At 35.0% G+C, this 25,831-nt stretch overlaps 5 protein-coding genes across 7 annotated transcripts; 4 read left to right on the top strand and 1 right to left on the bottom strand.

The window, feature by feature from the left end:
- Positions 1 to 40: 40 nt before the first annotated feature.
- LOC114946692 (selenoprotein K) lies at positions 41 to 1,606 on the top strand. Its single transcript, XM_029323343.2, has 4 exons — positions 41 to 244; positions 428 to 512; positions 630 to 704; positions 784 to 1,606. Exons 1-4 carry the CDS (start codon positions 226 to 228, stop codon positions 875 to 877), a joined length of 273 nt encoding a protein of 90 aa, XP_029179176.1. The 5' UTR covers positions 41 to 225; the 3' UTR covers positions 878 to 1,606.
- On the bottom strand, positions 1,365 to 6,836 carry HBS1 (translation elongation factor EF-1alpha (GTPase) HBS1). The gene is made up of 9 exons (XM_029323280.2): positions 6,624 to 6,836; positions 5,915 to 5,980; positions 5,546 to 5,839; positions 5,435 to 5,473; positions 3,107 to 3,656; positions 2,809 to 3,038; positions 2,505 to 2,700; positions 2,220 to 2,425; positions 1,365 to 2,125 (listed from the first exon to the last, which is right to left on the bottom strand). Exons 1-9 carry the CDS (start codon positions 6,664 to 6,666, stop codon positions 1,671 to 1,673), a joined length of 2,079 nt encoding a protein of 692 aa, XP_029179113.1. The 5' UTR covers positions 6,667 to 6,836; the 3' UTR covers positions 1,365 to 1,670.
- A 271-nt stretch (positions 6,837 to 7,107) lies between these two features.
- Spx (Spliceosomal protein on the X) lies at positions 7,108 to 10,290 on the top strand. Its single transcript, XM_029323293.2, has 5 exons — positions 7,108 to 7,156; positions 7,722 to 7,805; positions 7,996 to 8,270; positions 8,364 to 9,810; positions 10,146 to 10,290. Exons 1-4 carry the CDS (start codon positions 7,123 to 7,125, stop codon positions 9,198 to 9,200), a joined length of 1,230 nt encoding a protein of 409 aa, XP_029179126.1. The 5' UTR covers positions 7,108 to 7,122; the 3' UTR covers positions 9,201 to 9,810; positions 10,146 to 10,290.
- Positions 9,804 to 14,475, top strand: LOC114946668 (uncharacterized). Its single transcript, XM_029323308.2, has 3 exons — positions 9,804 to 10,244; positions 10,692 to 10,914; positions 11,779 to 14,475. Exons 1-3 carry the CDS (start codon positions 10,041 to 10,043, stop codon positions 11,793 to 11,795), a joined length of 444 nt encoding a protein of 147 aa, XP_029179141.1. The 5' UTR covers positions 9,804 to 10,040; the 3' UTR covers positions 11,796 to 14,475.
- Positions 14,476 to 16,375: 1,900 nt separating this feature from the next.
- On the top strand, positions 16,376 to 24,081 carry LOC114946646 (uncharacterized). 3 transcript variants are annotated; one of them, XR_003822674.2, is made up of 5 exons: positions 16,508 to 16,683; positions 17,252 to 17,393; positions 18,368 to 18,787; positions 21,490 to 21,649; positions 23,069 to 24,081. XR_003822674.2 is itself a non-coding variant. In XM_029323259.2 (4 exons), the coding sequence occupies exons 1-4, from the start codon at positions 16,584 to 16,586 to the stop codon at positions 21,539 to 21,541; spliced, it is 714 nt and encodes a 237-aa protein (XP_029179092.1). In that variant the 5' UTR covers positions 16,376 to 16,583; the 3' UTR covers positions 21,542 to 22,476. The 3 variants fall into 3 exon arrangements, 1 of the variants encoding a protein (XP_029179092.1); XR_003822675.2 differs by lacking the exon at positions 23,069 to 24,081 and adding an exon at positions 22,117 to 22,472; XM_029323259.2 differs by lacking the exon at positions 23,069 to 24,081 and having other exon boundaries at positions 16,376 to 16,683; positions 21,490 to 22,476.
- The last annotated feature ends 1,750 nt before the right edge of the window (positions 24,082 to 25,831 follow it).

Genomic DNA, 25,831 nt, shown 5'->3' with positions numbered 1-25,831 from the left:
ACTCCATACAATCCTCCAATCAAATCGAATTTCGTGTAATAATAATAATGCTCCAATTTGACGTATTGTTTCGTCTGACATATGTATTGTCATCATCCGAGAGAACATAAATTTCGCATAATAAACGTACATATCACGAAAATTGACAAGTGAAAAAGAAATTTATCGTTAGTATCTATATCGAAAAACTACTTGTCAACGAGCGTGTCAGCTGTCACTTCAAATATGGTTTATGTGACAGGAGGTAATTATGCTCTAATCAATAAATTAATTTGTTATTAAAAATACGTCAAGTAGCTTTTTTAAGTTAGAGAAAGAAAGAGGCATTCTCTAATTAAAAAAAAGGAAGTTTACGAGGAATTGAATCCTTGCATCCTATGTATATATCCTACATTATACATATTAATTTGTTTTCTCCTTTTTATAGATGGAAATCTTGTAAATTCTGTTCCATGGGGATTAAGGAGAGTTTTTGGGTTCTTCACAGGAATAATTTACATGATCATGATGTTGTTAGTATTCAATAATTGCTCTATGTAATAATGACTTACTATAATTTTGATTCACTAATTACGTGTTTGCATTTCTTCTTTACTCTTTTAACACATAGTATAATATATTGTAAATAGTTTTCAGACTTTAATCAGTCCTGGCACAAATAGAGGGGAAGGTCAATATACAAGAGATTATCGACCAGGTTCTGGGTAGAGTATTTTTTTCTAAACAGCATCTATGTCAAATGATAAATATGTGAGATAATAATTTCTGCAATTTTTTATGTAGGCCACGTCCTCCACCACGCAGGCTTGGTAGACCAAATACAGGAAATAATGTCGACGTTCCATTTTTTGGAGGATGTAGTAGTTGCACAAGATAAAATTATATATATTTTTAAAAATTTATTTCCAATATATTTAAGTAAAGAAATTTGAAGTAACTGGCATTGACATTGATATAATTGAAAAGTTGATATGCAATTGTATTTATGTCAGTTTGTCTAGTGTTTTTTGTTATGGAATAGTACAAAATTTTATCTATTATATCAAATATTTTTGCAATAATTATCTCGTAATATGAATATTTTTTTGTTAATTTTCTAAAATATTGAAGTCTCTTTTATATGCATACATATGTTAGTTTCAACATCATATTTGTCGTACAATAAGTTTGTCAGATTGATTATCGAATATAAAATTTCGAAAGATTCTTATAACAGCTAATCAATACATTCAATAAAACTTGTCAAACAATAAAAAAAATAATAAAATATAAAATAACTAAGACTATTTCTTTAAATATATATTTAACATTACAAGCTATTTAATCATTAATTAAGATAATGCAAACTATAATTGATACATTCATTAATGAAAATAATGCAATCATACCTTTATTAGACATATTAAATTAATTTTACATTCAATATATATATTACAAACAATTACAAATATATTACACAATATGTATTAATGCAGAACAAAGTCTTTAATCAGTAAAGTCTTCTGTATTATTGTAAATAAAATAAAACAACCTATCGAGTTTGTATTCGCCAGCTTGTGTGTGATGTACAAATACAATAATAATATACATTATGTAGTAGATCTAAGTGATGTGGAAAAACTGCATTATTATTATTATTATTGAGACTCCATTTTCGTGCAATTTTAGATTTACAAAATCTTTGTAATCAAACCAGCTGCAATGGTGGTACCTTCTAATCGTAACATTACTCTGCCTAGTTGCTTAATATCCTTGTACAACTCCATGCAGACTGGATTTTGTGTTGTAACCTCGATGATCGCGCTAGAATTCTTTGGTAAGCAACGTGGCTTCTTCTTGATCACGTCGCCGGTACCTCGATGAAGCTGCGCTATTAATTTCGTAATGAACGCTGGTTGTACCAAAGACTGCTGGTGCATCACCACTGGAAGCCCTTTCGTGATTGGTCTCGCTATCGCAAATACAACTACGTGCGCTTGGAAGCACGTCGTTACGGACACTGGATTCTGCGGATTGCAGATAATGTCGCCGATGCCTACGTTTTGCTGATCGATTCCCGATAATGTCAGCGCGACTTGATCACCGGCGAATGCGTGTGTCGTCGAAATTTCGTCCGACTGGAGACCTATATTTAAATATGTGAAAAATTATACAAATATATATTATATAATTTTTTATAATTTGAGCATTATAAAATTCAATTTTCAAAACTTATTAACCTTTAACAACCGCAATCTCGTTTTGAGGTAGTATCAACACCTTGTCACCTAAAGACACCATACCCGTTTCAACGTGACCAGATACACAGAATCCGGATCCGGTACCCTTAAATATATCGTTGACCGAGAAACGGAATGGCTTATTTACAGGTCGCTCCGGGCACTTGAAATTATCAATCACATTGATTAAAGTAGGCCCAGTGTACCTGCAAAGAATTTACTTTGGTGAGAGATAGATAAAAATATGCATACATGTCGGAATATCAAACGAGAACTAATAATTACCAGTTAGAGAGCTGCTCCTTTGGTTTCGTTACAATATTTTCGCCTGATAAGCCGCTACAAGGTACAAAAGTAACTGTGTCTTTAAAGCCAGCTTGTTTCAGGAACACGCTCATTTTGTCGACTATCTCGTTGAATCTATCCTTCGACCAATTTACAGTATCAAGTTTGTTTACGACTACTGCCAGTTGCGATACTCCTGAATATTCGAGATATGACGTAATTTAGAAATAAAATTCATGTTAAATATATCAATATATTCTTACATATAAACAATAGATTAAAGAGAACTGTTAAGATGAATCACCTAAAGAACGAAGTAACAATGCATGCTCGCGTGTTTGTCCCCCACTGTCGAAACCCGTTTCGAATTCGCCTCTGGTCGCATCAACCACCAACAAAGCTACGTCCGCTTGCGTAGCACCGGTTATCATATTGGGAATAAAATCCTTGTGGCCAGGTGCATCTAGGAGAGTGATGGACTTGGTATCTGTTTCAAACTTCGAGTGACCTATGTCCATCGTTATTCCTCGCTCCCTATTAAAGATGTATAAAAATAATTATATAATTCTCTGCTAATAATTTTGTAAAATAGATGTAATCACCTTTCTTCACCGGTTTCGTCGAGCACCCAAGCATAGACGAACGACTGCTTGCCTATCTTCTTGCTCTCTTGCTGGTACTTGTGAATAAGTCTCTGAGGCACTTGACCTAAATCGCATAATAGTCGTCCGAGTAACGTGCTCTTTCCAGCATCCACGTGTCCCACGACCACCAGGTGAAGCTGCTCCTTGCTGTCGCCTCTCTTACTCTTGTATATCGCTTGGACATCCGCTTTCTCCTCGTTGGCCGCGTTGGATTTTCCCTTGGGATCCAATTCCGGTGTTACGTGACCTGATATAGGTGACTGGCATCTCGGACTGTTAGTTTTCGACGAGGCTGTTTTCTTCTCCCTTTGTACGATATCCTCCTTACGTTTGGCCTCGGGACTGTTGCGGTTGGAAGACGGACTCTCGCAGCGTGGACTCAGCAAATCTGCGCTTTCTACACCGCTTAGATCGAAACCCTTTACAACGGGTTTCGTTCCGGCGGGAACAACCTTCACGGTGGAAGGCGTTGTAACTTGCAAGGCAGGCTTAGACGATAATTTGTTACCTATTACGAAATGTATTCTCAGCTATGGTGGTAGGATAATTATATGAAAAGTAAGATAAAAATAAATTCTTAAGTGATTCATAGATGTGGTGCATATATATGTATATATATTCTTAACTTATATAATTATAATTATACAGAAATTGTTTGTATAAATATAAATATATCTCGTACTGTATATGTATAATCTCGTACTGTATATGTATCTGTATATGTATAATCATAGTAATGTTACATAAATATAAGTGCTGATTTTTTATTTGCAATGGGGCATATCAAATAATGCAAATGTATATTGTACAATACATATACATATATAAATATATACAAATAATATATTATATATATATATATATATAATATATATAATATATATATATATATATATATATAATATATATATAAATATATATATAATATATATATATAAATATGTATAAATATATATAATATATATAAATATATACATATACATACATATATAAATATATATATATATATTATTGCAATAATAGGATATCTGATTGAATACCTTTGCTTATAATATTTCATTAGTAAAACCTAAAATTATAATTGAAATTATAATTATAAAAAGCTGAGGCTAAAAATATACATATGGTCTTCAAAAAAGTATTTGTTTCACTCATCTCTGATTTCAAATATAATTAATCTATCAAGATCGATTTGTATTTTGATACGGAGTAGAAAAGTCAAAAGGTTTAACTGTGTCGTAGCGTTGTACAACATCTTTAAGTACCGGTTTTCTCGTCTTCCATTTTCTACACAAAGTTCTTCCAAAGAATGAAACGTTCTTTTTTGTATATGGAAATTTAGTGTATCTCAAGTCGCATGAATTTAAAGTGATAGGTAGCATATTCGAGATTATGCTATTTTTATTATCTTCGAGACACATTTCTAAATTAGGTATATCGTAAAAAAATTTTCTCGGAACGGTTAAATTATTAGAAATACAGTCGGTCAAATTTTCCGCTTCCTTTAAAGCGATACTCAAATCAATCATCCAATTGTCAGGCGACGCAGTGCGAGTTTCATTTATATCTACATTGATTGAATCTTTAAATTGTTCTTTGGATTTTACGTTTGTCGCATTATGATTTTTTACAATACACATGCCCGAAAAATCTTTGTCAAGTAAATCAATTGGATGTTTGTGATTTGTATGTATTGGCGGTATTTTACTATTATTAGGGAGATTCAACGATTGTATATTGCCCACATTCGCGTTGTCATTTTTTTTAATTGAGAATTTTGGGATAACAAACTGCGAATTCTGTAATCGTTCCCTTTCGCAAATTTCCACATTAGCTACGTTACTAGATTTTTCTAAATGATGTGCAGTTAAAGCATCTAAAGAATTAAAAAACTGTGCATCCGTATTATTCTGCAAAGATATCTTTGTCGTATCTGAATGTACGGATTCTGTATGATGGGAAATAAGTCCAGCTAATGATGAAAAAGTTTTGAGAGGACGTTTTACGTCATTTAAACTGTCTATGTTGTTTGGATGACAATATATGGTCGAAGTAGGACCTTTCAGTGAATTATCTTTTTTCTCAAAAGAAAGTTTGGGTATTGTAAACATAGATGTGTTAGGCTTATCAACTGAAACACCTTACCTTACCGATCAAGTTCCATACACACACGAAACATGAAAAAAAAGTAAAAACATGAGGTCATTAAATTGTTTCAAATATTTACAGTTTATTTTGAAATAATGCCAAGTCATGCAAAATATATAATCTTACGCAACATTTTACCTTGATATCTCTCCAATCGCTCCTTACTTATTGTTGCATCTGTAAATACATTTCAAGTACATATATCATCAATTTAAATCAATTGTAATATTCATGATATAATAAGCGTACCGTTTTTTGGTGAAGATTCCTTTAAAATAGCATCGAGCGCTACATCTGTATTAAAGTTTGATGCAATAATTTTTTCTTTCAATTTAGATTCAGATACCGTATCACCTATGACATTTCTGATTGCTTCTAAACAAGATATTAGCTTTGCCTTTTCCAACTCTGGAAGATTATATTTGTCTTCATTGAGTGATGACGAAGATTCATCAATGTCCTCATTATCTTCCACTATATCTGGTTCCGTGATAAATGAAGCAATATTTTGCTGTTTGCTTCGATCAAACAAAAACTGCTCCACTATATATCAAAGTTACTATTATTATATTGTTTTATTTGAAAGAAGAATTTATAAAACAGTTTGAAACAACATACCACTAGGTGATACACAATAATCATCCTCCACTGAATGTCCATATACATCATCATAGCCGTCATATTCTGCACAAAACATTTTTTATAGTCTCATAAAGATTATTTATCTCATCGTTTATTATACAAACATTATTACTATGAATATTTCTTAATGAAATGTCAGAAAATATTATACTAATCAACCAAATTAAAGCATAGGTATTTCAAGTCAAAGCTAATTTTTTTTTTTTAATTTGCTTTTAAGAAAGAATATTTTATGATAATTATGATAAGATTTTCGACAATATTTATCCCACTTTATGACGTGCATCAAAGTATAAAATTTTTTGGTGACAAAACACATTGTTACTTTTTAAAAGAAAAGATGAGTGGGAGGATAAAAATATGATAAATACTTTTCAAAGTAGAGACTTTAAACATGAGAAGGAAAAAAAATTACAACTAAAACAATTTTTGGTGGAGTTATGATTACTCGAAGTCATGTATTAATTTTGTCGACTAGTAAATAGTATTGATAAGTCGGATATATATGTAGAAAAAGAATTGCTTTTGTTAGAATTAAAATCACAATTAAAGCATTGTCATGCTTCGTACATCTTACAATTAGATAAGGATGACAAAAACAGAAGAGAGGATCAGAAATATAAATTACAGTCAGAAAATTCAATAAAACAAACTGATTTGCACATTGCGTCGTGTCGTTACTCACCATCCGAATAATTCATGCAACGAACGTCTCGGTGTCGCGACATGTTTTACATGTAATGTGAAATTTTGCGGTATGTAACGAGATGTTATTTACGAACTTCCATTTACAACCTCGAGTGTGCACTAGCGAAATTCCTATTCGTAGAACATAACATCTGGTTGCAGCATGACCGTAAATTGACAATTGATGCCTGCGCTCATAGACGAAGGAATACCTAGACGAGACAAGCATGTATAATTTCATTATTTTTTTTTACATCGTAATTTTTAGAATTTTGCCCACTTTTCTCCTTTTCAATTTTTTTCTATAAATTTAATATATTTATTTTGGAATAAAGTGAGGATTTTTTTAAGAAAGAAAGGAGAAAATATCAAGAATTTTGGACACCTTCGAATGAATAAGTTGTTTCTGATTGACTATTTGCTCCTCTTTTTTTCAGCAGTTGATGCTCCATCTACGTGTTTTATACGTCTATGGTTTTAAAGTAAAGGTTAGAATTATGGCAGCCGGTCCGATTGCGGAGCGTAATCAAGGTATATTTCAATTTCTTGATTTAAATGACGTACAATCTCGAATAAGTCTTATAATTTTACTCCGATATATATTTAAAAAGAAAAGTTGATTGATAATATGGATTGTTACGTTAAAAAAAGTAAAAAAATTAGATTTGATCACTCGATTGAGGTTAGTCTCAAATAAATGTATTTATAATTATAAAAAGTAATAAATAAAAAGGCCAACTTATCGAGCAATTATTAGAGTTGTTTAGTCAAATAAAATTTATTCTATGTATTGTATGAATTTGTATTTTTTAATAATTATACTGAGGAAGACCGTGTGCGGTTGAAACGTTTATTGCATTATTTTATAATGATTATAATTTTTACTTAAGTTTTAGTATGTTTAATAGTTTATACATAGAATAAATTTTATTTGACTGAACAACTCTAATAATTGCTCGATAAGTTGGCCTTTTTATTTATCACTTTTTGTATTTACAATATACGAGCGAAATTTTGTATCAATTGAAATGTATTTATATTTTCTTAAATAAAATGTGACATGTACTAATACAGATATTTACATGAAAATTTACAGATGCAACGATATATGTCGGCGGACTGGATGATAAAGTTACAGAGTCCCTCATGTGGGAATTGTTTGTTCAATCAGGACCCGTTGGTAAGCAAATTTACATGTTACATAGATTTAGAGATGTATATTTTGAAAAAACATCTGAAACATATAAAAGAAATTGCAATTCTTTTACAATTATCCAATTGAAACTTTATATGTGTATGATATTTGAGTTTGTCAAATATGAAATATGTGAATAATAGATATATTTTCTAAAAACATAATCTCCTTTCAGTTAATGTACACATGCCGAAAGATAGAGTAACCCAAATGCATCAAGGATATGGTTTTGTTGAATTTATGGGAGAAGAAGATGCAGATTATGCCATTAAAATCATGAACATGATCAAGCTCTACGGCAAACCTATTCGAGTGAACAAAGCCAGTGCGCATCAAAAGAATTTGGACGTTGGAGCAAATATATTTATAGGAAATCTTGATCCAGAGGTGGACGAAAAATTGTTGTACGACACATTCAGCGCATTTGGGGTCATTCTGCAAACACCAAAAGTATATATTTTATTAATTTTTTTTACTGAAAACTATAAACAAATCTTCAACCACTCTATTCTTTTTAATTTGATTAATGGTTATACATTATAGATAATGAGAGATCCTGAGACTGGCAACTCGAAAGGCTTCGCTTTCATCAACTTCGCTTCCTTCGACGCCTCGGATGCGAGCATCGAGGCGATGAACGGCCAGTATCTGTGCAACCGGCCGATCTCGGTGTCGTACGCCTTCAAACGCGACGCCAAAGGTGAGAGACACGGCAGTGCCGCGGAAAGGCTTCTGGCCGCTCAGAATCCGTTGAGCCAGGCGGACAGACCGCATCAGTTGTTCGCGGACGCGCCCCCACTGGCACCGCCGCCGATACCGAACTCGACCGCGAACGCTCATCCGTCCGCTCATCATCCTCCGCATCATGTGATGCATCACGGGATGGTCGTACCGCCGCCGCCACCGCCGTCGACTCCTGGACCACCGATGGGTCATCCTCCTCCGCCGCCCGTACCGCCGCCACCGTCCGGTGGATTCCCTCCGGCGAACATTCCTCCGCCTCCTTTGCCGCCGATGTCCATGGCGCATCCTCCTCTACCCCCGGGTATGCCACCGCCATTGCCGCCGATGCCCGTACCGACCTCGCAGGCGCAATCGGCCGCCTCGAGGATGATGGCACCGCCGCCGCCGCATTGGGCCATGGGAGCGCCTCCGCAGGGACAATTTCCACCGCCTCCACCGCCATCCGCCGCCGGTGGACCCCCGCAATACGGACAGTTCCAACCATCGCCGAGGCCACCCCCGACTTGGCGACACCCGCCACCGCCCCCTGTCTCCCAAGGTGGCCCGCCACCGCCGCCTCCGCCTCAATTTCGACCACCCTTTCCGCCGAGAGGACCACCGCCCCCGCCACCTCCGCACGACGGCAACCAATATTAATATTTCTTATAGTTTAACGTTTTTACGTAGCGTAGATAATATAATTGATAAAAATACAGTACAACAATACAATATTTCCACAATTATCGAATGAATATATTATTATTATCGAGAAGAGACTGCTGAGTTTTGAAAAAATCAGCATTTTTTTGTATTAACTTTTTTATCGCATCTAAATAAACATGTTTACACATTTTGTGTATAGATTATAGATTAATTAATTAAGCGAGATATGAATTAATTTTAATCGCGAATAATTAACTGATTATTTATTATTAATCATTTAATGGCAATGCTGAAAATTAATATAGACACGCGAGAGAGTGGAACAACGCTAATTATAATCGCCCAGTTCCACTCGGTTATTTTTTTATTGATTGGCCGTGGTGCGTGAATAACTTACCGCGTTTGTTCTATCGATTTTTTCGTGCTTGACCAGCCCAGTAAATGATAGCGTTAGTCGAACACGGAGTCTATCGTTTGAACCTTCAGGCAAACGTTGTCGCGTCGAAGCGAAAAGATTTGTAAAAATTAATATAAAAGTGACAACAGTTATTTTTTAAGAATAAGTTTGTGCGCGATTCGTCCGCATTTTGTAGTCTTGATTTAGGTAAGTAGAACAAGAGGAACAGGTGTCGACGCGAGAGCGAGAACCGGCTCGAAAATAACGCAAGTATTTTTTTGTGTTTTTTTTTAGACTACACGAGAACAAGTTGCTCTTTTGTCGATCTGTCGTCGCACATCTGATCGCGCGCTTTATTTATAGAAACACGAGCGGTTAAATTTTTAATATATTCTCATATATGTCACGCGGAGGCTAAATAATGCCACGGGACAGATATGACACGATTGTACGAATGTAACTTTGTAAACGACAGCGACAGTGACGTGATCGAGTCGTACGAGTGTACATCCGAATATTGTCTGTATTGTCGTAATTCGCAGTGCTGTCTAATACTGCAACGGCGACCACCACGTCACCTCTGGGAGGCCTGGTACTTTTGGTTCGGCGTTGCTTTGCTCGCTGTTTTCCTAATTTCTTCGGTGAGCAAATGTATTATATGATAAAATATACGTTAAACTCTCATGAGGTAATTGTAATTCTTGTAACACGCGCGTGTGACATCAGCCCCAAGTAGCAAATTGACGTCATTAACGTCAAAATAACGTTTGGATGTTTAATGACGTCAGTTTGTTACTTGGGACAGGATGTATTGAACCAAATTGGCCTATAAGATATCTTTAAGTTGTTTTTCAGCTGTCTTGTGAATATCATATCATATATATAAGATTTCTTAAAGATGCCTTATAAATATTTTTTAATAATCTCCCTCAAGTCGAAACGTTTGAAAAAAATATCTTTAATATTACAATTATTAATACAATTATTAATAAGGGAGATAAGTCTTTCTATGTCTATAAATTACTCGTCATTATCTAGAGCGTGTTGTGCTAAGCTAAGGAAAAACTTCTGATTCGTTTTGAAACTAGGTGAGCAGCTACATAGTCAGTAATCACAGACGTAATATTCAAGGTACAATTCCGATCGGGCAAAATAGCCAGAATGTCGACGATAATAGGCGGAATGACCGGGAGATCAATCAGCCGAGAAATAATCAAGATAATCAGATATCTATAAGCGTGATCTCCTCGACGTTCTTGCCGCAAAGAAAGATGTTGATAATCGATGCGCAGCCGAGCATCATGCATATGAGTAAGGGAAACTAAATGTCTTCCTCATTTTACATTCACCACCGGTCTATATAATGTACACTTGCACTCGCATATCTCTGCGAAAAATCGTTCGAGATTGACATTGAACGAAACTAAAGATTGAAAGTAAAGCTATGTCGACTTGAATAAAAAAAAGATTGACTTTCCTGAAGAACTTGCTCGATTATAATACTTTGCATCGAGGTAATTGATCGTTTCACTGTAAAACGCTTCCTCTAGTGTCACTCTTCGCAAAAATTACATACACATATATGAATAATTTATATTTTTATTTTTATTGCCTCTCGTATTTAAGTCGAATAAAAAAATCCTGTATCATCTTGCGGGGGATTTGCGTAATAATTAATATGGAAAATTTAATTAATTATTTTTACAATTTTTTATTAATTATTGCATATACATATGTATTATATAGGATGTCCAGTAAACCCTGGTAGCAAATATACGTCATTTTGACATTTAGGGGGCCGATTGTTCCAACTTCTTGGCAAGTTTTACCCGACAGGTAGCATATCTTTGTCTCTTTTTTTAAAACTTATCTGAAAAAAGACGAAAATATATGCTACCTATCGAATAAAACTTACCAAGAGGGGAGCAAGAGGGATCAGTAAAAAAATTATTTTTGCATATTTAATATAAAAAAAATTAAATTAAAAAATTTAAGAACAAAAATAAACAAAATATCAAGATGTTGGAAAAATTGGCGTCAGTTTGCTACTTGGGAATTATATCACCTCGTGAAACGAGTTAAACTGACTAGAAAAAAATATATATGTATATGTATATATATGGTGTGCATTATTACACGGTAATAAAAGTGGAAAATATTGATTTATATTTCCAGCACCCGTCGTTGCGTAACAAAGCGCCACTTTGCCGGTTGCGAGACCGAAAGACTTGGGGAAAACGTGACGTTCTCTCTTCGCGCAACGCTTATATATCTCTCGCAACACGATAATACGTGCCACCGGCACGCATATAATCGCTACGTCTTCTCGTCTCTTCGGTGAAAACGTCGTAGTCTCGCTCTATTACGGAGACTCACGCAACACTTAACTCTCGAATGTACTTATTTATTTTTTCGCTCACGTGTAACAGCCGGTAGTAGCTCTCTGGCTGTAAAATGCGCCACGAACATGAAGAATACTTCCGATATAGACGCGAGAGAAACTTTATTTTTCGAGGTAATGAATATTTATTTTTTTATATGAAAATTCATGTCAATTTGCGGATCGAATAAATCTCACTCTATTTTTTGAACATGATAAAGTGCTCAAGAATTTTATCGAAGCGCCTTAACTTCGGACAAACTTTACAACATATATATAATTTTGACAAGTATTTTCGGTATTTATTTTTATCTGATATATTTCGATAATTTTCAATTAATTTTCTCTCATATACGCAAAAATATGAACACAACTTTCCTACAACAGAAAAATCGTAAATTGAACGAAAATATTGATAACTCCGAACGTTCGATAATGAAACATTCAGCTTGGAGAATAATTTTTTTTAAACGTCGCCGTTTCAAGAATCATCGATTAACCGTAATCACTTTCCATTAGCTCCGATGAAAGTGGCGGCTCCGACTCATTCATGTCGTTGACGATAATCTGCCGATCAAATTCACGCAAAGATGTAACGACTCGCACGCAGCGTGCGTATATATGTATATGTATATGTATGTGTGTGTATATATATGTGCGTGAAAGTAACGACAATCTTTCTCGAAGTTATTACGGCAGAATTATAGGCCTCGGGCCCGCGAGCTCTCGCCGTGATTTCGCCCGATCGATTTAAACGATCAACGCGCGTATATATATATACAATATATATGAGTATCTACGCCGACGAGTGTTGCCGAAGAAAGAATATATATATTCTTTCTTCGGCAACATCTCGTCGGCGTAGATACTCTCAGAGAACGGCGATAATCAGAGGATAACGACGCAGCCTCGCGCAAACCTGGCAGCAACAACCTGCTCGAAAACTCGTTCTTCGCAACTGGGCGCAATTCTCCGATAATTAAGAGGATGCCCGTGCTCCGGATTATTGTGTCCTAGGGACGAGAGGACGAGAGAGCAGAGTGAGCAGAGGCTAATTAAAAAGGACGGTCCAGCTCAAGATGATAGTTTCTTGCGCGAGCGATATTAAGGAGAGTTCGTTCTTTCAGCGAAGACTTTTGACATTTACGCGAATTGTTACTTCATTTCATTAATTTATACGTGAAGAATTGAGAAAAAACTTGGCGCGATTATTTCGCTTTCAAATTTGTACATTTTTGCGATTTCTTATTGTAGTATTTTCCAATAATGTTTTATTAGGAAAATATGAAAATTATCCAGACAAACGTATATTAATTATTTGAAGTATTATTATTATCTAATATATATAATCATTTTATCTTCGTCTAATTAATTTATACATGAAGAATCAAGAAAAAGATGTAACGCGATTATTCTGCCAAATTTGTATATTTTTACGATTTCTTGTAATATTTCCCGATAATTAATTTTATTAGGAAAATATGAAATCCAATTACCCCATTGTAAAAAAAATTTGTTAACTTGACTAAACCTTTCAACTAAATTACTATTTTGTTAATTGAACATATATTAGTACTTAAGTCAAATATATGTTTTGTTAGATGTAAAATATTGCATTTAATTTAAATACTTTTGTATGTTCAATTAACAAAATAATATTTAATTGAAAGATACAGTCAAGTTAACAATTTTTTTTCAGTACTGGCAAACGTACATCATTTTAACGTTTAATGACATCAGTTTGCTACTTGGGTATTATTATTATTATCAGTCAATCATTTTATCTTCGTGTAATTAATTTATACATATAAAGAAGTGGACGTGACGTAATTATTTCGTCTTCAAATGAGTATATTTTGCGATTTCTTGTGTAAAAATCTCATATAATATACATTCGAAGGATATTTCATTTTGCATTAGGAAAATATGAAAATCAATTATTTTATCTGTCAGTCACGATAATTCGCGTGATTCATCTATATATACGCGTCGTATATCGTTTGCATGTTGCAGCAAGAATCCGATAAATTAATGCAGAAAGCAAATATCAGTGTTAACACGAAACAAACTGTTTCGCAATTTACTTTTGTAATTTTATGCGCAGTCAACTCGTCCAATTATATCCGTATAAAAATGTATCAAAACGAAGTTCCGAGATTCTAGAAAATTTTTTAAACGATACATAAATATAATAAATTATTGTATTCTATTTTTAAAACATCATCGCGACATTCGACGATCCAGAAGAGCGCTCAATTAGCAGTGTTGTGCTTACATGATTTTAAAATTAGCTAGAGAAAAGTGAGATAAAAATATGCAAATTCATCTTATTATATAAGATGAAGTTGATTTTGTTTGTAATATATCTAGATAAAAGAGAAAATTATATGGCGATTTATCTAGATAATAATTTTTAAGACTGCTTGTGTAAACACAGTTATAAAAAGATGTAAATTATATAAAAGGGATATAAATATATATATGTATTCATATTTTTATTTATGAATTTGTATCGCTTACTGCTTAAGTTCTACTATTTAAGCATTTTTATGTGCTATGATTCTAAACCAAAATGATCTGAAAATTATTCTAGATAATTCAGTAAAGACAATATTTTGTTTCATCTAAGATGCAGATATAGACACAAAAAAATAATAATACGTATTTTTATAATCTATATAAAGATAAGATGCATGACGCCAAAGTTTCATCTAGATGATCACCTATATAATTTTATTTGAGATAACAGCAAACACTGTCAATTAGGGACTAGAATTAGATTTCGATATAAATTACTCATACATATAATGAAAGAAATCCTTGTGCTCATCCGTCAAATCTTTTTATCGCGGACACTCGATCCCCGTCTGTGCGGCAAGAAACGATCGACGAACAGACTGTTAAGCCTCTGACGCGACCTCATTAAACTGTAATCAAGTGTCATTCCGATAACCCAACTCGGGTATTTACCGTCCCCTCGACGTTAGGAGGTCGATAAAGAAATGTGCAGCGGGGTCGGGGGAGGAGAGGCTCTATATATCTCTCTCTTTCTTAATGTTGCATGTATACACAACGTATGTACACAGTAAGCCGAACAGGAATTCCAACTCTCCTCTCCCTGTCCGGTGCACTTGAAAAGACTTAATGAGGCTCGCGCGCCGCGATTGAGCCATTGAATGTCGATCGAACGGAACGTATATACATAGAAATTGCACGCTGTTGACGAAACATTGCCGTTTGACTCATTTCCTGCGACGATTGTGTCAATCTGCTTGTTGCTGCGCGGCTATACCTAAAGGAAGTGTGTCTGATATATCGGATCCATTTCGAAAGCTCGTTTTAATTTTTATATTTCAACAATATTTGTTTAATCGATGAAACATTAATTAAATAAATATAAATATAAATAATTAAATAAATACAAAACTTAGATGATTGGAAAAAAAAACATTAATTTTAATTCATTAAAATTACTTATTTAATTATCGATACATATTTTTAAAAATTTAAACAAAAACGTCGGTCTAATAAAAATAACACAAAATTTAAAATAATATTCACAGAGATTATATTTTAAACCAAATATTATATATTTTTAAATATCGTGGATGTGCGATATTAAGGGTTTCCTTATACTGTCACAGAAAGTACGACGAAAAGTGATGAAATTTGTATTAATTTTTCACTCATCCAGTCGATTTCTCAATAATTTTTTATTTTATTTTTTTGAAGTACCTATACCCACGTAAATAGACGTTAACTTCCCCTATTTTTCTTCGATTCTTTCTTAAATTGAGAGCACACGCATATATCTCTATTTACGTGTAATTTATTTAATCATACGCCATTCATAAAGTCGCGGATAAATACAACTATATATACTGGGCCACGCGGATAAATAACGAGAAAATATCTTTCGATGAAAAAGGAAGGAAGAAAGACGCCTTGCTGTACATATGTGTACGTCTTCGACTTTTCCCGCTAACGAGGTCTGCGACTCCAGGTCGCCGGCGCCGTCTCACCCTCATCTCGTCATCGGGCGCCGTCAAAGGCTCGTTTACACCCGGATTGTCGTCGTCGTCGGCGACGTCGAAAGAGCGAGCGCGACGACAGAGAGTCCCTCGGAAATATATAAAAGAGCGGGGGAGTCGTGTTATTCTTCTAATAAATCGGTCGACTTTAAGAGAGAGAGCGCGCGCCAAAAGCACCGGAAATAAATCGGGGCGCGGAATTCGCGTGCGAAGAAGAGGTAAACGCCGCCCGATGACGGAATTTAAAATAGATACACAGAGTAGTAAATTGTCGAACTCGAGTCGGACGACACCGGTGAGACGCGACGCGTCTTTTAGTGGGAGACGCTAAAATTAGAGGTGCGAGTAGTCGCAGTTTCAGCCTTCGCGGTTCTCGCGTCTCTTCAACTTGGAACATTTCCGAATAGTTGTTTGGCCCGATAAGATCCGGTTGTTCCGATCAGTTGCGCTCTATCAGTCACTTCGAGAGAGAGGGACAAGATTATGGCCCGCATCAGCTGGCGGCGAACGACAGATCCAGATTCCGCGGCTCGATAAGCGAGACTTCCGGGACTCTTGGGAAAGGAGAGATGCCTGCTCGTCGATCGATAATCGCTCGATCGTTAGCCGGATACCTCGCCGCGGTCTGCATCGTGTCGTTGCCGACGAGTTTGCTCGCGCAAGTGGAAGGTAAGTGAGCCGCGTGTCACCCGGCCGGGTTCTTTAATTGACGAAGGATGCTCCGTTAATGACGACGGGAGACGCGCCATTAATTAAACCGCCCCGGTTCGTTAAAGCAATTTGGCGAAAAAAATATAGGCTCACGCATGGAAAAATAAATATAATTACAATAAAACTAAATAATAAATATAAATATATTATTATAATAATTTACAATTTATAATATTATAATTTATATTAATTTATAATATTATTATAATAATATAATATTTCATAATATTTTATAATTTTAAATATATAATATTGCTACGCTTAAAATATATCTCATAATTTTATGAAGATTATTTCTTCATATTTTTTTGACGATAATTAATTTTTAAATAACGAAGAAGATCTCTTGAGAATTTTTTATACGAAGTTTCTTGTCGAGGAGAATTAGTTTTCTTATACTTTTCTTAATTGGCGCGAGTCTTACCTTTGCGCGAAATTATAAATTGTTGCGAAAGTGCCAATTTGCATTTGTAGAGAAGTTCAGACTCGCTTACGAACATCTGTCACACAATATTATGTTTCGTAGGAAGAAAGTGCGTGTGCACGAGCAAAGCCTGCAAGGAAGCCGGCGTGGATACTTGTAAAACGAGATTCTTCTGTTACACCGAGCGTATTCTGACAACGGGAGAAGAAGTTGGTGAAAGTACGGTCACAAGAGGATGCACAGAGTGCGTATAAATAATACAAATTACCGCAGAAATTTTTTAAAAATTATATACCAGAGTAGATATCCAATTTTTTTTAATCTCTTACGAAAACTTGAGTTTTTTTCTCGTCTCCGAATTTTTGTATCTCGAGAGAAGGTGTTACGATACTTGTTATGAGCAGGATGCGCGAGTTTGACAACACTATAATATAATATAAATTCAGGAATGCGTAATGGTGCGACGAATAACCTTGACGAGATAATCGAGAGAAAAAATTTCCGCCATTTTTATTAAATGTCTCATTAATATTACCATCGTGATCGCTGCCTGTGTGATGGTGGTTGCGACAGGGAGTTCAACAAAATCCGGATATTATGTTAATACATCTGTCGACTTGTTTGCTACTCCTTTTAGAAGTTTTTACAGAGACTACTTAAATTGTTGCCCAATGTGAAATTCAATCGTTCGATTTACATCAATGATAGATACAAATATAAAAATCATTTCGAATTCAAACTCAATTCTCCAAATAATTTGTCACTTCGAGAAAATGTTGACGAACCTATAACTTGCCTGAAATAGTCGTATCACCTCTCAATGACATTGTCAATCTATTTCTCTGGGACTTTAATTAATTGGTAAAAAGAACCCCACACAATCCTTATGGAAATTGAATTTTGATGGAATTGGATTTTTTTATTTATTATAACTTGTGAACTGCTGAATAAAAATTATATAAATATAATAGCTTGAAAGCTAAATAATGGTCAATTACTGAGTACCTAAAATTTAATTTTATATCAAATTCCCTAACAGCACCCATATCCAAAAGTCGTTTAGAAGACATTCAGAGGATGTAGAAATTAGTGAGGGATTTTTGAATCTAAATAAAAAAGGATTGTACGGAGTCCTTTCTCAGATAACAAGTGTACGTCATTGTGACGTTGATTGACGTTAGTTTGCTATCTGGGTTCCAACATATATCGCGTTTGCAGGGGGGCCACGCCATTGTTGTGCGAGACAAAGTCCTGGGTGACGAGATCGCGATCTGTCAACGCCGTGGAACCACCTCGTGGATCGCTGATTCTCGTTCCCTGGCCGAAATTAAAGTGCTGCGACAATCGCGACTACTGCAACGCTGCCGACGAAGACGACGAAGACGATGATAATGAAGAGAAGGACGAGAGGAAGATGTTGGAGCGGACGCGTTCCGCGATGGATCGCGAGATGTTGGACGGTCCGTTAACGAATCGGGACGCGTCGGCGACGGAAGTGCAGCCTGACCGGAAGTACCACGATTCGGACGGGGTCGTCCAACTTGTGAGCGATCGCGTCAGGGCGCTGCACGTCGCCGCCCTAATCCTGGCCATCGCGGCCCTCATATCCGTCCTGGCGTCCTGCTACGTGGTTACAAGGTGCGCAAATCTCTCTTTCTCTACTGATCCACATTTACAAACGTAAATCCAATTTGTTTACCAATGTGTTCGTTCATCGACTTCGAGAATATTTATTTTCGAGGGAAAGTCAACATCTCTGGTAATATCTTGTTATATACATTTTCTTAAATAAAAATTTTAAAATTGTCGGTGAAAATAATTAAATAATTTTAGAATAAAGATAATTTATTGATTAAATTTATAAAGTAAATATAAATTATAAAATATGTAAAATAAATTCGTAAATAAAAAGATGAATTTAAATAAATTCGAGTAAAAGGATATTCGAGTGAAAAATTAATCAATGTCACAGAGAGTTAAATAAAATAAAATAACGAAATGAAATAAATAAATGAAAGATGAAAATTGGCGCGAGCAAAATATATGTACGAACGATTGTGCAATGAGACGTCAGTCGCAATATATACGCAAGGTTGCACGAGCTGGCCGTTAATTAACATTGGATATAATTAACGATCGGCGAAGAGATAAATCTATTCGAAAGTAGTGCTTTGGTAGCGCAGAGGGACCACCCTGTGTAACAGATCGTGAGCATCGAGGCCGCACGAGAGGCGAGAGTATACGTTTATAGTAACCACCTACACACGGCACAGGACTCGTTTTTCCCACGTGAAACAATAAATCATGTCGCATTTCTCGAATAGCAAAAATCTGCAATGCACCTTCCGTTATTGGAAATTAGATTACGTATTTAATAGTTTATACTTATGTTTAGCAAATGTGAGAGAGAAGCATTTTTTTCATGCAGTTCATGGATGTCCATCCGTCCTTTATTTCAAGTAGCTGTCCTTTGGATTTACTAGTTTTTCCAAAACTCAATTTTTTCGTCAAAAAAAATTTCGTTATTTATTTAATTTTCTTCTTTATATTACAATTTTGTTCTTTATTTTTTATTTAGCGTTAGGAATCATGATTGTTATTAGCTTTTTAAAATATATCTACAATGACCATCCGTCCTTTATTTTAAAGAACAGTTCTTTGTTTCAAGCTGTCCTTTAAAATAAAGGTTTATTCATTTTTCCAAAACTTAATTTTGTCCTTTAACTTTTACTTAGCATTTCATTGTCTAATATAGTATTAACATGAAAATTTATACAAAAACAAAGGTGCCTCTTATCCGGAACCCATTTAAGAAACCAAGGATTTTAACATACCAAGTCGAATCAGTTATCAGTTTCAAAGAATAAAAACGTAGACTTTTGATAGTTACAGGATTATGTTTGTATAAGCATGTTGAAACAAAGGCCTAAAATGTTCAAATCTGTCTTTTAATTTCTCTTAAAAAATCTGATGGGTACTTTTTAAATTTAATTGAGCAAATCTTTTAGGTTCATGCCTCATATCTGTCCGGGTTTTTTTCCTTTTTCCGACCGCTTTCAGACCGCTTGTTCTCAAGGTATTTTGTCGCGATACACTAAAAGCCGCCCTCTTATCAGTCTACCTCTCGGCGAGGGGATTTTTCTTCGGTCCTCGGGTCCTGAAAGACGTAGATAGCGCAACTCGCACAGACCACTCATAGACCTGCCCTCTAATCTTGCTTCTCCGAATGGTTAAGTGGGTTTTCGAGTTCGGGAATGTCTCGGTTCGACCCGTCTCGCGTAAAACATCTTAGCGAGCCCGTACCCCGTCGTTATAGTCCCTTATTTTTTTTATTTTCAAATGGATGGCATCGCGCACGTCGCGTTTTATGCGATAAAAACCAGCCGAGAGCCCGAAGCTATTTCCTTTCCGAAAGAACAGCAATCTATGTTTGATCACGCAATTTAGATTTCTCTATATTTATTTATTTATTTAATATAATAGGTATATATTGCGATACAGCTGCACTTCTTTTTCGTGAATTCGTACCATATCCAAGAAATAAAATAAAAAATAAAAAAATAAAATAAAAATTATAATCAACAATTATAAAATAAAATAAAATAAAATAATAATATAAAAAATGAAGAATAACTCACTTGCATAAAAATGTAGTATTATGTAAATAATCCATTGTCATAAATTGGTAAAAAATTTTTTTTTTACATTTTATACGACTCCGGGAATACAATAGTAGTCATGTTAACACGTCAATATTTACATAATAATAGATTTTATTTGTGACATTCTGCTTATGTAAATGTAAACCCATAAAAAAATCTCTTTCTTTATATGCATTATTATTGTTCTCCTTCACTGGATAAAGACATCGACATTCTTTCCGGCGTATAATTTAAACGAGTGTCACTTCTCGTCGTGATAATTGATTCCTTCGACCATATTTTGTATCGCTAACGATCGCTTCAGTTCCGCGCGTTTTACGTTCGAAAGATTGTTTTCCATCGCGTCGTTCACGGTTTCTCTAATCCTCGTCAGACAATATAAGTATAAGCTTCCTCAGGGGGAGAGTCGGGATAAGATCCGGTTTTAAGTGGACCGGAGGGCATCTCTCTCCGGACGCGATGCGCATCGAATCGATTTTTGATCGTGATTTATATCACAGGAAGCTCGCGACCGGAGAGTCGACCCGATAATACCGTGACGAATCCATTTATGAGTCTCCCATTCACGTGTTTATTCTTTCATCACGAATATATCAGGCAGAATAAACACGCGGATAGATACTGCGAGAAGGTATACGGGAGAAATTTCAGTCGATGATAAATAATTCCTTGTTATAGATTCCTGAGGAGCAATCGTTATATGACGGACGCTATAAACAATTACTCGTGAATACGTAATGCCGAAGACTTGTATTTAATTAATATTGTGATTCTGACGGAGTTTTGTCTAATTTGTGCGGTCTTTCCTCCAGTGGGACAAATTAGGATATATGTATAGGTAATGTATTTTTTATGCTGCAAAATATTGTATAAACATGGATATTTTTTCTTGAAGGGGGCATTATTAATTTTTGTCCTTTCTTAATTTTTAAAAATTTATTTTTTTATTTTGTTTTATTTTCAGTTTTTTTCTATTAAATATGCAGATAAATTCCAATGTTTATTTGAAAGGAGAACAAATGCTTAATTTTTTTATTGATTCGAATTGTAAGGGGGCAAATGCCTCCTCTTGCTCCCTTTTTTGCGGACGCTTATATATGTATATAAATACAAAATCTGTAAATATAATATAAATGCAAATTTCGAGTGTATATTGTAGCGTAAGAAAAGTAATATATGTATGATCTGTTGGTCTTTTCTTAAATATGCGATTGCTCTATCTCTCTCTCTCTCTCTCTCTGCTCGTGCTTATAATTCTCTCGATCGTACGTCGCTGATCAACTAACAAACGGAAAATATAAATAGAAGCCGGCCGTGCGGGAGATAACTGCCGACAGGCCGGTCGAGTCTCTGTATTAAAGCGATTTTTTGTTACGTCCGCTGAATGGCTTTCGACTTCCAAACAGTAGCGCCGACACTCATCGGATCGTGGCTTGCAGGATTGAATATCGCAGATAATATTATCTTACGGATGCGCCATATCTATTCAATAGCACTCATGATATGCATCATCGACGGGTCTTCTTAAATTCTCGAAATTGCGTTAAGACGAATTCATATATTTAATTACGACTCGATATCTCGAAAGATATCCCAATCTCAATGTCCGTGAAAATTGTTTCATCTTTTTATAATTTTATAAAATATCATTTGTAATATAATTTTTTATTAATATATAATTATATAAAAAAAATATATATATATATATATATATTATGTATTAAAAATAAATATATAGAGAATTTTCTCTAAGAGTAGTTTCTCTGATTATACCTATATAATATTTCTCACAATAAAAATTGTAATATATCTACCACGATAAGATATAAAATAGGTTCAATTAATTTTACTATATACATATTAATATTTTTTATTACGGTAAATATTAATCGGAGAAACTTTCATAAAATTCTTCCAATATCATTTATTGTTCCATAATTACCACGATTTTCAGGGTGAATTCTAAGAGAAAATTCCCTCTGTGTATAATATATATATATATATATATATATATATATATATATTTGCAAAAATATAATTTTTTATAAATATTGACAAGCAGAATTTGTTACGGTTCAATTTCTTGAATCTAAAACTAAATTATGTTTGATCTATTCTAATTTCATTACATAAATTTTTTAATAATTTTGTAATTTCGCTTTTTGTTTCACCTTAAAATTATACATGAGTTATCGTCTAGTGACGGAGAGAGAGAGAGACAGAGAGAGAAAGAGAGGTTTCGCTTATCTCTATTTAGGGATAACTGGAATATCAGGGAGGTCCCAGGGAAAAAGAGCCACGTCACAAGCGTGACGGACGATTCGGACGATATTCGAGATCCCCCAACCGAACGAGGCTTCCTGAAGAGCGCGAAGCAACTCCGACTCGTCGCGTCCTCCTTTGTTCTACATTGTATGAGTAACGGAGCAATGTTGTAGCTCGCATTCTTCGCTGCCGTCGAGCGAGGGACCCTTCGAGGGACGGGCGCCCAAGTGTACGCCAGGTGAACCGGGGCCCCATCGCGGTCCCCATCCCGGGGCCCCAACCCCCCGAGTTTCAACGTAATTAGTCATCCTCCCTCTTCCAGGTTAACGCATACACACATCCTGCCGAACGAAATAACGGCGAAGAGAAATAATGTGTATGCGCTCGCGACCGAAACGCTATGTCATCGTGAGAAAGAGAAAGAGGTTTTCATCCAACGTAAATAAATTGATGAAGAGAGCAAACGTACGAGTACAGTGAAGCCTCTGTCAGTTCTAGCATAATCGCGCGTTGAGCTTTTCGAAGGCAGCGCGCGAATATGTGCGAAGCTGCCAGAAGATGAGAGAATGCGTGATGCGGATCTCTCGGTATCGAAACTGTACATCAAATTGTAAACACGTCGCATATTTCGAGAGTTTCAATTAATTGCGTTCTATTGCAATGATTTTAATTTTAAAAATATGAAATTGTATAATATTGATATTAAAAATTGAAAATCTTTTGCCAAGTTCTAAGGAAGCGTCCTTATAAATTGATTAAGGATATGTCAAAAATAGTGGCACGTTTTTTAATTTTTAAAATTGTAAACGCATCGCATATTTCGAGAGTTTAAATTAATTGCGTTCTACTGCAAGGATTTTAATTTAAAAAAGGTAAAATTGTATAATATTGATATTAAAAATTGAAAACCTTTTATATATAATAGTGGCACATTTTTTTAATTTTTAAGATGTAATTTTAGTCTTATATATGTAAGAATAAAGGATTTATTTCATTTTGTACAAAGCGTTTTATATTACATGTCAAATATTAGAAGTCAGAAATAATATACTTTGTATGTATGTGACGATGTGTATCTGATTATTTTTTATCGGTTCTCTATTTTTCCTACATATTCAGATCTTATATTAAAAGTAAAATTATATTCACAATTATTACGTTTCAGCAAAAATCGATCCATCGTTTGCTAAAAAAACTGTTTACTCTTAAATCCTAAAAACATATATGTATGCATGTATTTCTTGTCTTTTAGTTTTGTGAAAAGGATTAGTCCCTTCTCATATCTAAGGGTGCGTTCCGTTATGCACTGCAAGTACTGGCACTATGACGTCATGCAAGTGTACTGTTGACAGCGTTCCTTTTTAATTTTGTGCACTTTGAAGCTACTGCAAAATAGTAAAACGGAACGCACTACAGTACGCTTTCAGCAGACTTTTAACTAACCTTTTTCGCTAATAATCATCGAGTGAAAAATTGGTGAAATGGATAATACCATTATTGCATTAATTACATATAATTTAATCGAGAATATATATGATTCGAGTGAGTCATCAAGTGAAAGCAATTTGGAAATGGAATTAATAAATGAAATGAGACGACAAATTAAAATACCTAGAATAAAATGTAAAAATTACGTTAAAAATATTGTATCATTGTATTCAGATATGGAATTTAAAAGTTAGTTCCATCGTACACATGGAGGTAGCCATCTTGATTACTGCGAGTGCTTTACCTCGCCGGTTGCAGTAATCGCAACAGGAAATAACGTCAAAATTAATGACGTCATATACTCATGATAGTACTTTCGCAGTGCACTGCTATCTATATCGGAACGCTATTGGTAGTACTGTCAGTACTTGCAGTGCATAACGGAACGCACCCTAAAGCTACTCTCCTTATTTATATATCTGTATTTCTTTCAACCTTATGTATTATTTACTTATTTATGTAATATATAGTACTGTATTTTCAGGATTATATATAAATATATATCTTAGAATAGAGGAAGGCATAATAGAGCGAAAGAGATAGTGGACTTATCGCAAGAGAGAGCGGATAGCTAATTGCCTCTACTTAAGCAACGATGTATCGATCGTTTCTAGTCTTGTATTTAGATTGCGAACGGAGAACAATAGAGCGACAGCGTATGTACTGCGGCGAGGAAAAAGAACGGTCTCTCTCGACATACGGCTGACGATCAGCCGGGGAAAAAGCAGGCAAAGACGCGTCGCGTCGCACCACTTTGGCGTCGTCGGGGATCAGGCGCCACCGCGTGTCTCCCAGGTCCCCCTCAGTGTCCTCTGTGCAGTCCGCACCGCCGACTTTCCGCCGTCAAACCACACGCATACTATTTCACACACGCCGCCGAATGCACACACACAAATGACCCGGCTGATCGTCGGATGGATGGATGCATACTTGTGTGTTAGGGGGTCTCGCCACCCCGACGTCGTTAATGTTAGTGTGGCGTACCTTCCTTGGAAAAATAATCGAATTCTGTCTGCCGAACTCGATTATCTCCATGCGCGAAGTACGATACTCTTTTTTTTTTTTTTGCCGCGAATAGGAGCAAAAATATATATATAATATATTGTAATTGTAGGCTGCAGGATTTTTTCCAGGAGGGGGCATAATTCAATTTAAAAAAAAAATTTTTTTTTATTTTGTTATTCTCATTTTTTTAATATTAAATATACTAATAAATTCCAGTATTTATTCAAAAGGGGAGCAAATGCTTAATTTTTTTACTGATTCC

This window comes from Nylanderia fulva, unplaced genomic scaffold, assembly GCF_048542155.1.
Source record: "Nylanderia fulva isolate GAGA-0341 unplaced genomic scaffold, ASM4854215v1 Scaffold3, whole genome shotgun sequence".
Taxonomy (NCBI): Eukaryota; Metazoa; Arthropoda; class Insecta; order Hymenoptera; family Formicidae; genus Nylanderia; species Nylanderia fulva.
Note: the sequence above shows the minus strand (reverse complement) of the source record. Positions and strands in the feature narration are given on the sequence as shown.

What these genes read in the sequence shown, in the direction of transcription:
- LOC114946692 (XM_029323343.2), top strand. An exon ending in ATTTACATGATCATGATGTT is followed by an intron (nt 513 to 629) that starts GTTAGTATTCAA and finishes TATTGTAAATAG; the next exon opens with TTTTCAGACTTTAATCAGTC. An exon ending in GATTATCGACCAGGTTCTGG is followed by an intron (nt 705 to 783) that starts GTAGAGTATTTT and finishes TTTTTTATGTAG; the next exon opens with GCCACGTCCTCCACCACGCA.
- HBS1 (XM_029323280.2), bottom strand. Translation starts at nt 6,666, where the DNA reads ATGTCGCGACACCGAGACGTTCGTTGCATGAATTATTCGGATG. An exon ending in ATTGTTACTTCGTTCTTTAG is followed by an intron (nt 2,701 to 2,808) that starts GTGATTCATCTT and finishes TCGAATATTCAG; the next exon opens with GAGTATCGCAACTGGCAGTA. An exon ending in CGAGATTGCGGTTGTTAAAG is followed by an intron (nt 2,126 to 2,219) that starts GTTAATAAGTTT and finishes ATTTAAATATAG; the next exon opens with GTCTCCAGTCGGACGAAATT.
- Spx (XM_029323293.2), top strand. Translation starts at nt 7,123, where the DNA reads ATGGCAGCCGGTCCGATTGCGGAGCGTAATCAAG. An exon ending in GATTGCGGAGCGTAATCAAG is followed by an intron (nt 7,157 to 7,721) that starts GTATATTTCAAT and finishes GAAAATTTACAG; the next exon opens with ATGCAACGATATATGTCGGC. An exon ending in TCATTCTGCAAACACCAAAA is followed by an intron (nt 8,271 to 8,363) that starts GTATATATTTTA and finishes TATACATTATAG; the next exon opens with ATAATGAGAGATCCTGAGAC.
- LOC114946668 (XM_029323308.2), top strand. Translation starts at nt 10,041, where the DNA reads ATGACACGATTGTACGAATGTAACTTTGTAAACGACAGCGACAGTGAC. An exon ending in CTGTTTTCCTAATTTCTTCG is followed by an intron (nt 10,245 to 10,691) that starts GTGAGCAAATGT and finishes TTTTGAAACTAG; the next exon opens with GTGAGCAGCTACATAGTCAG.
- LOC114946646 (XM_029323259.2), top strand. Translation starts at nt 16,584, where the DNA reads ATGCCTGCTCGTCGATCGATAATCGCTCGATCGTTAGCCGGATACCTC. An exon ending in TTTGCTCGCGCAAGTGGAAG is followed by an intron (nt 16,684 to 17,251) that starts GTAAGTGAGCCG and finishes TATGTTTCGTAG; the next exon opens with GAAGAAAGTGCGTGTGCACG. An exon ending in TCCTGCTACGTGGTTACAAG is followed by an intron (nt 18,788 to 21,489) that starts GTGCGCAAATCT and finishes TCCTTGTTATAG; the next exon opens with ATTCCTGAGGAGCAATCGTT.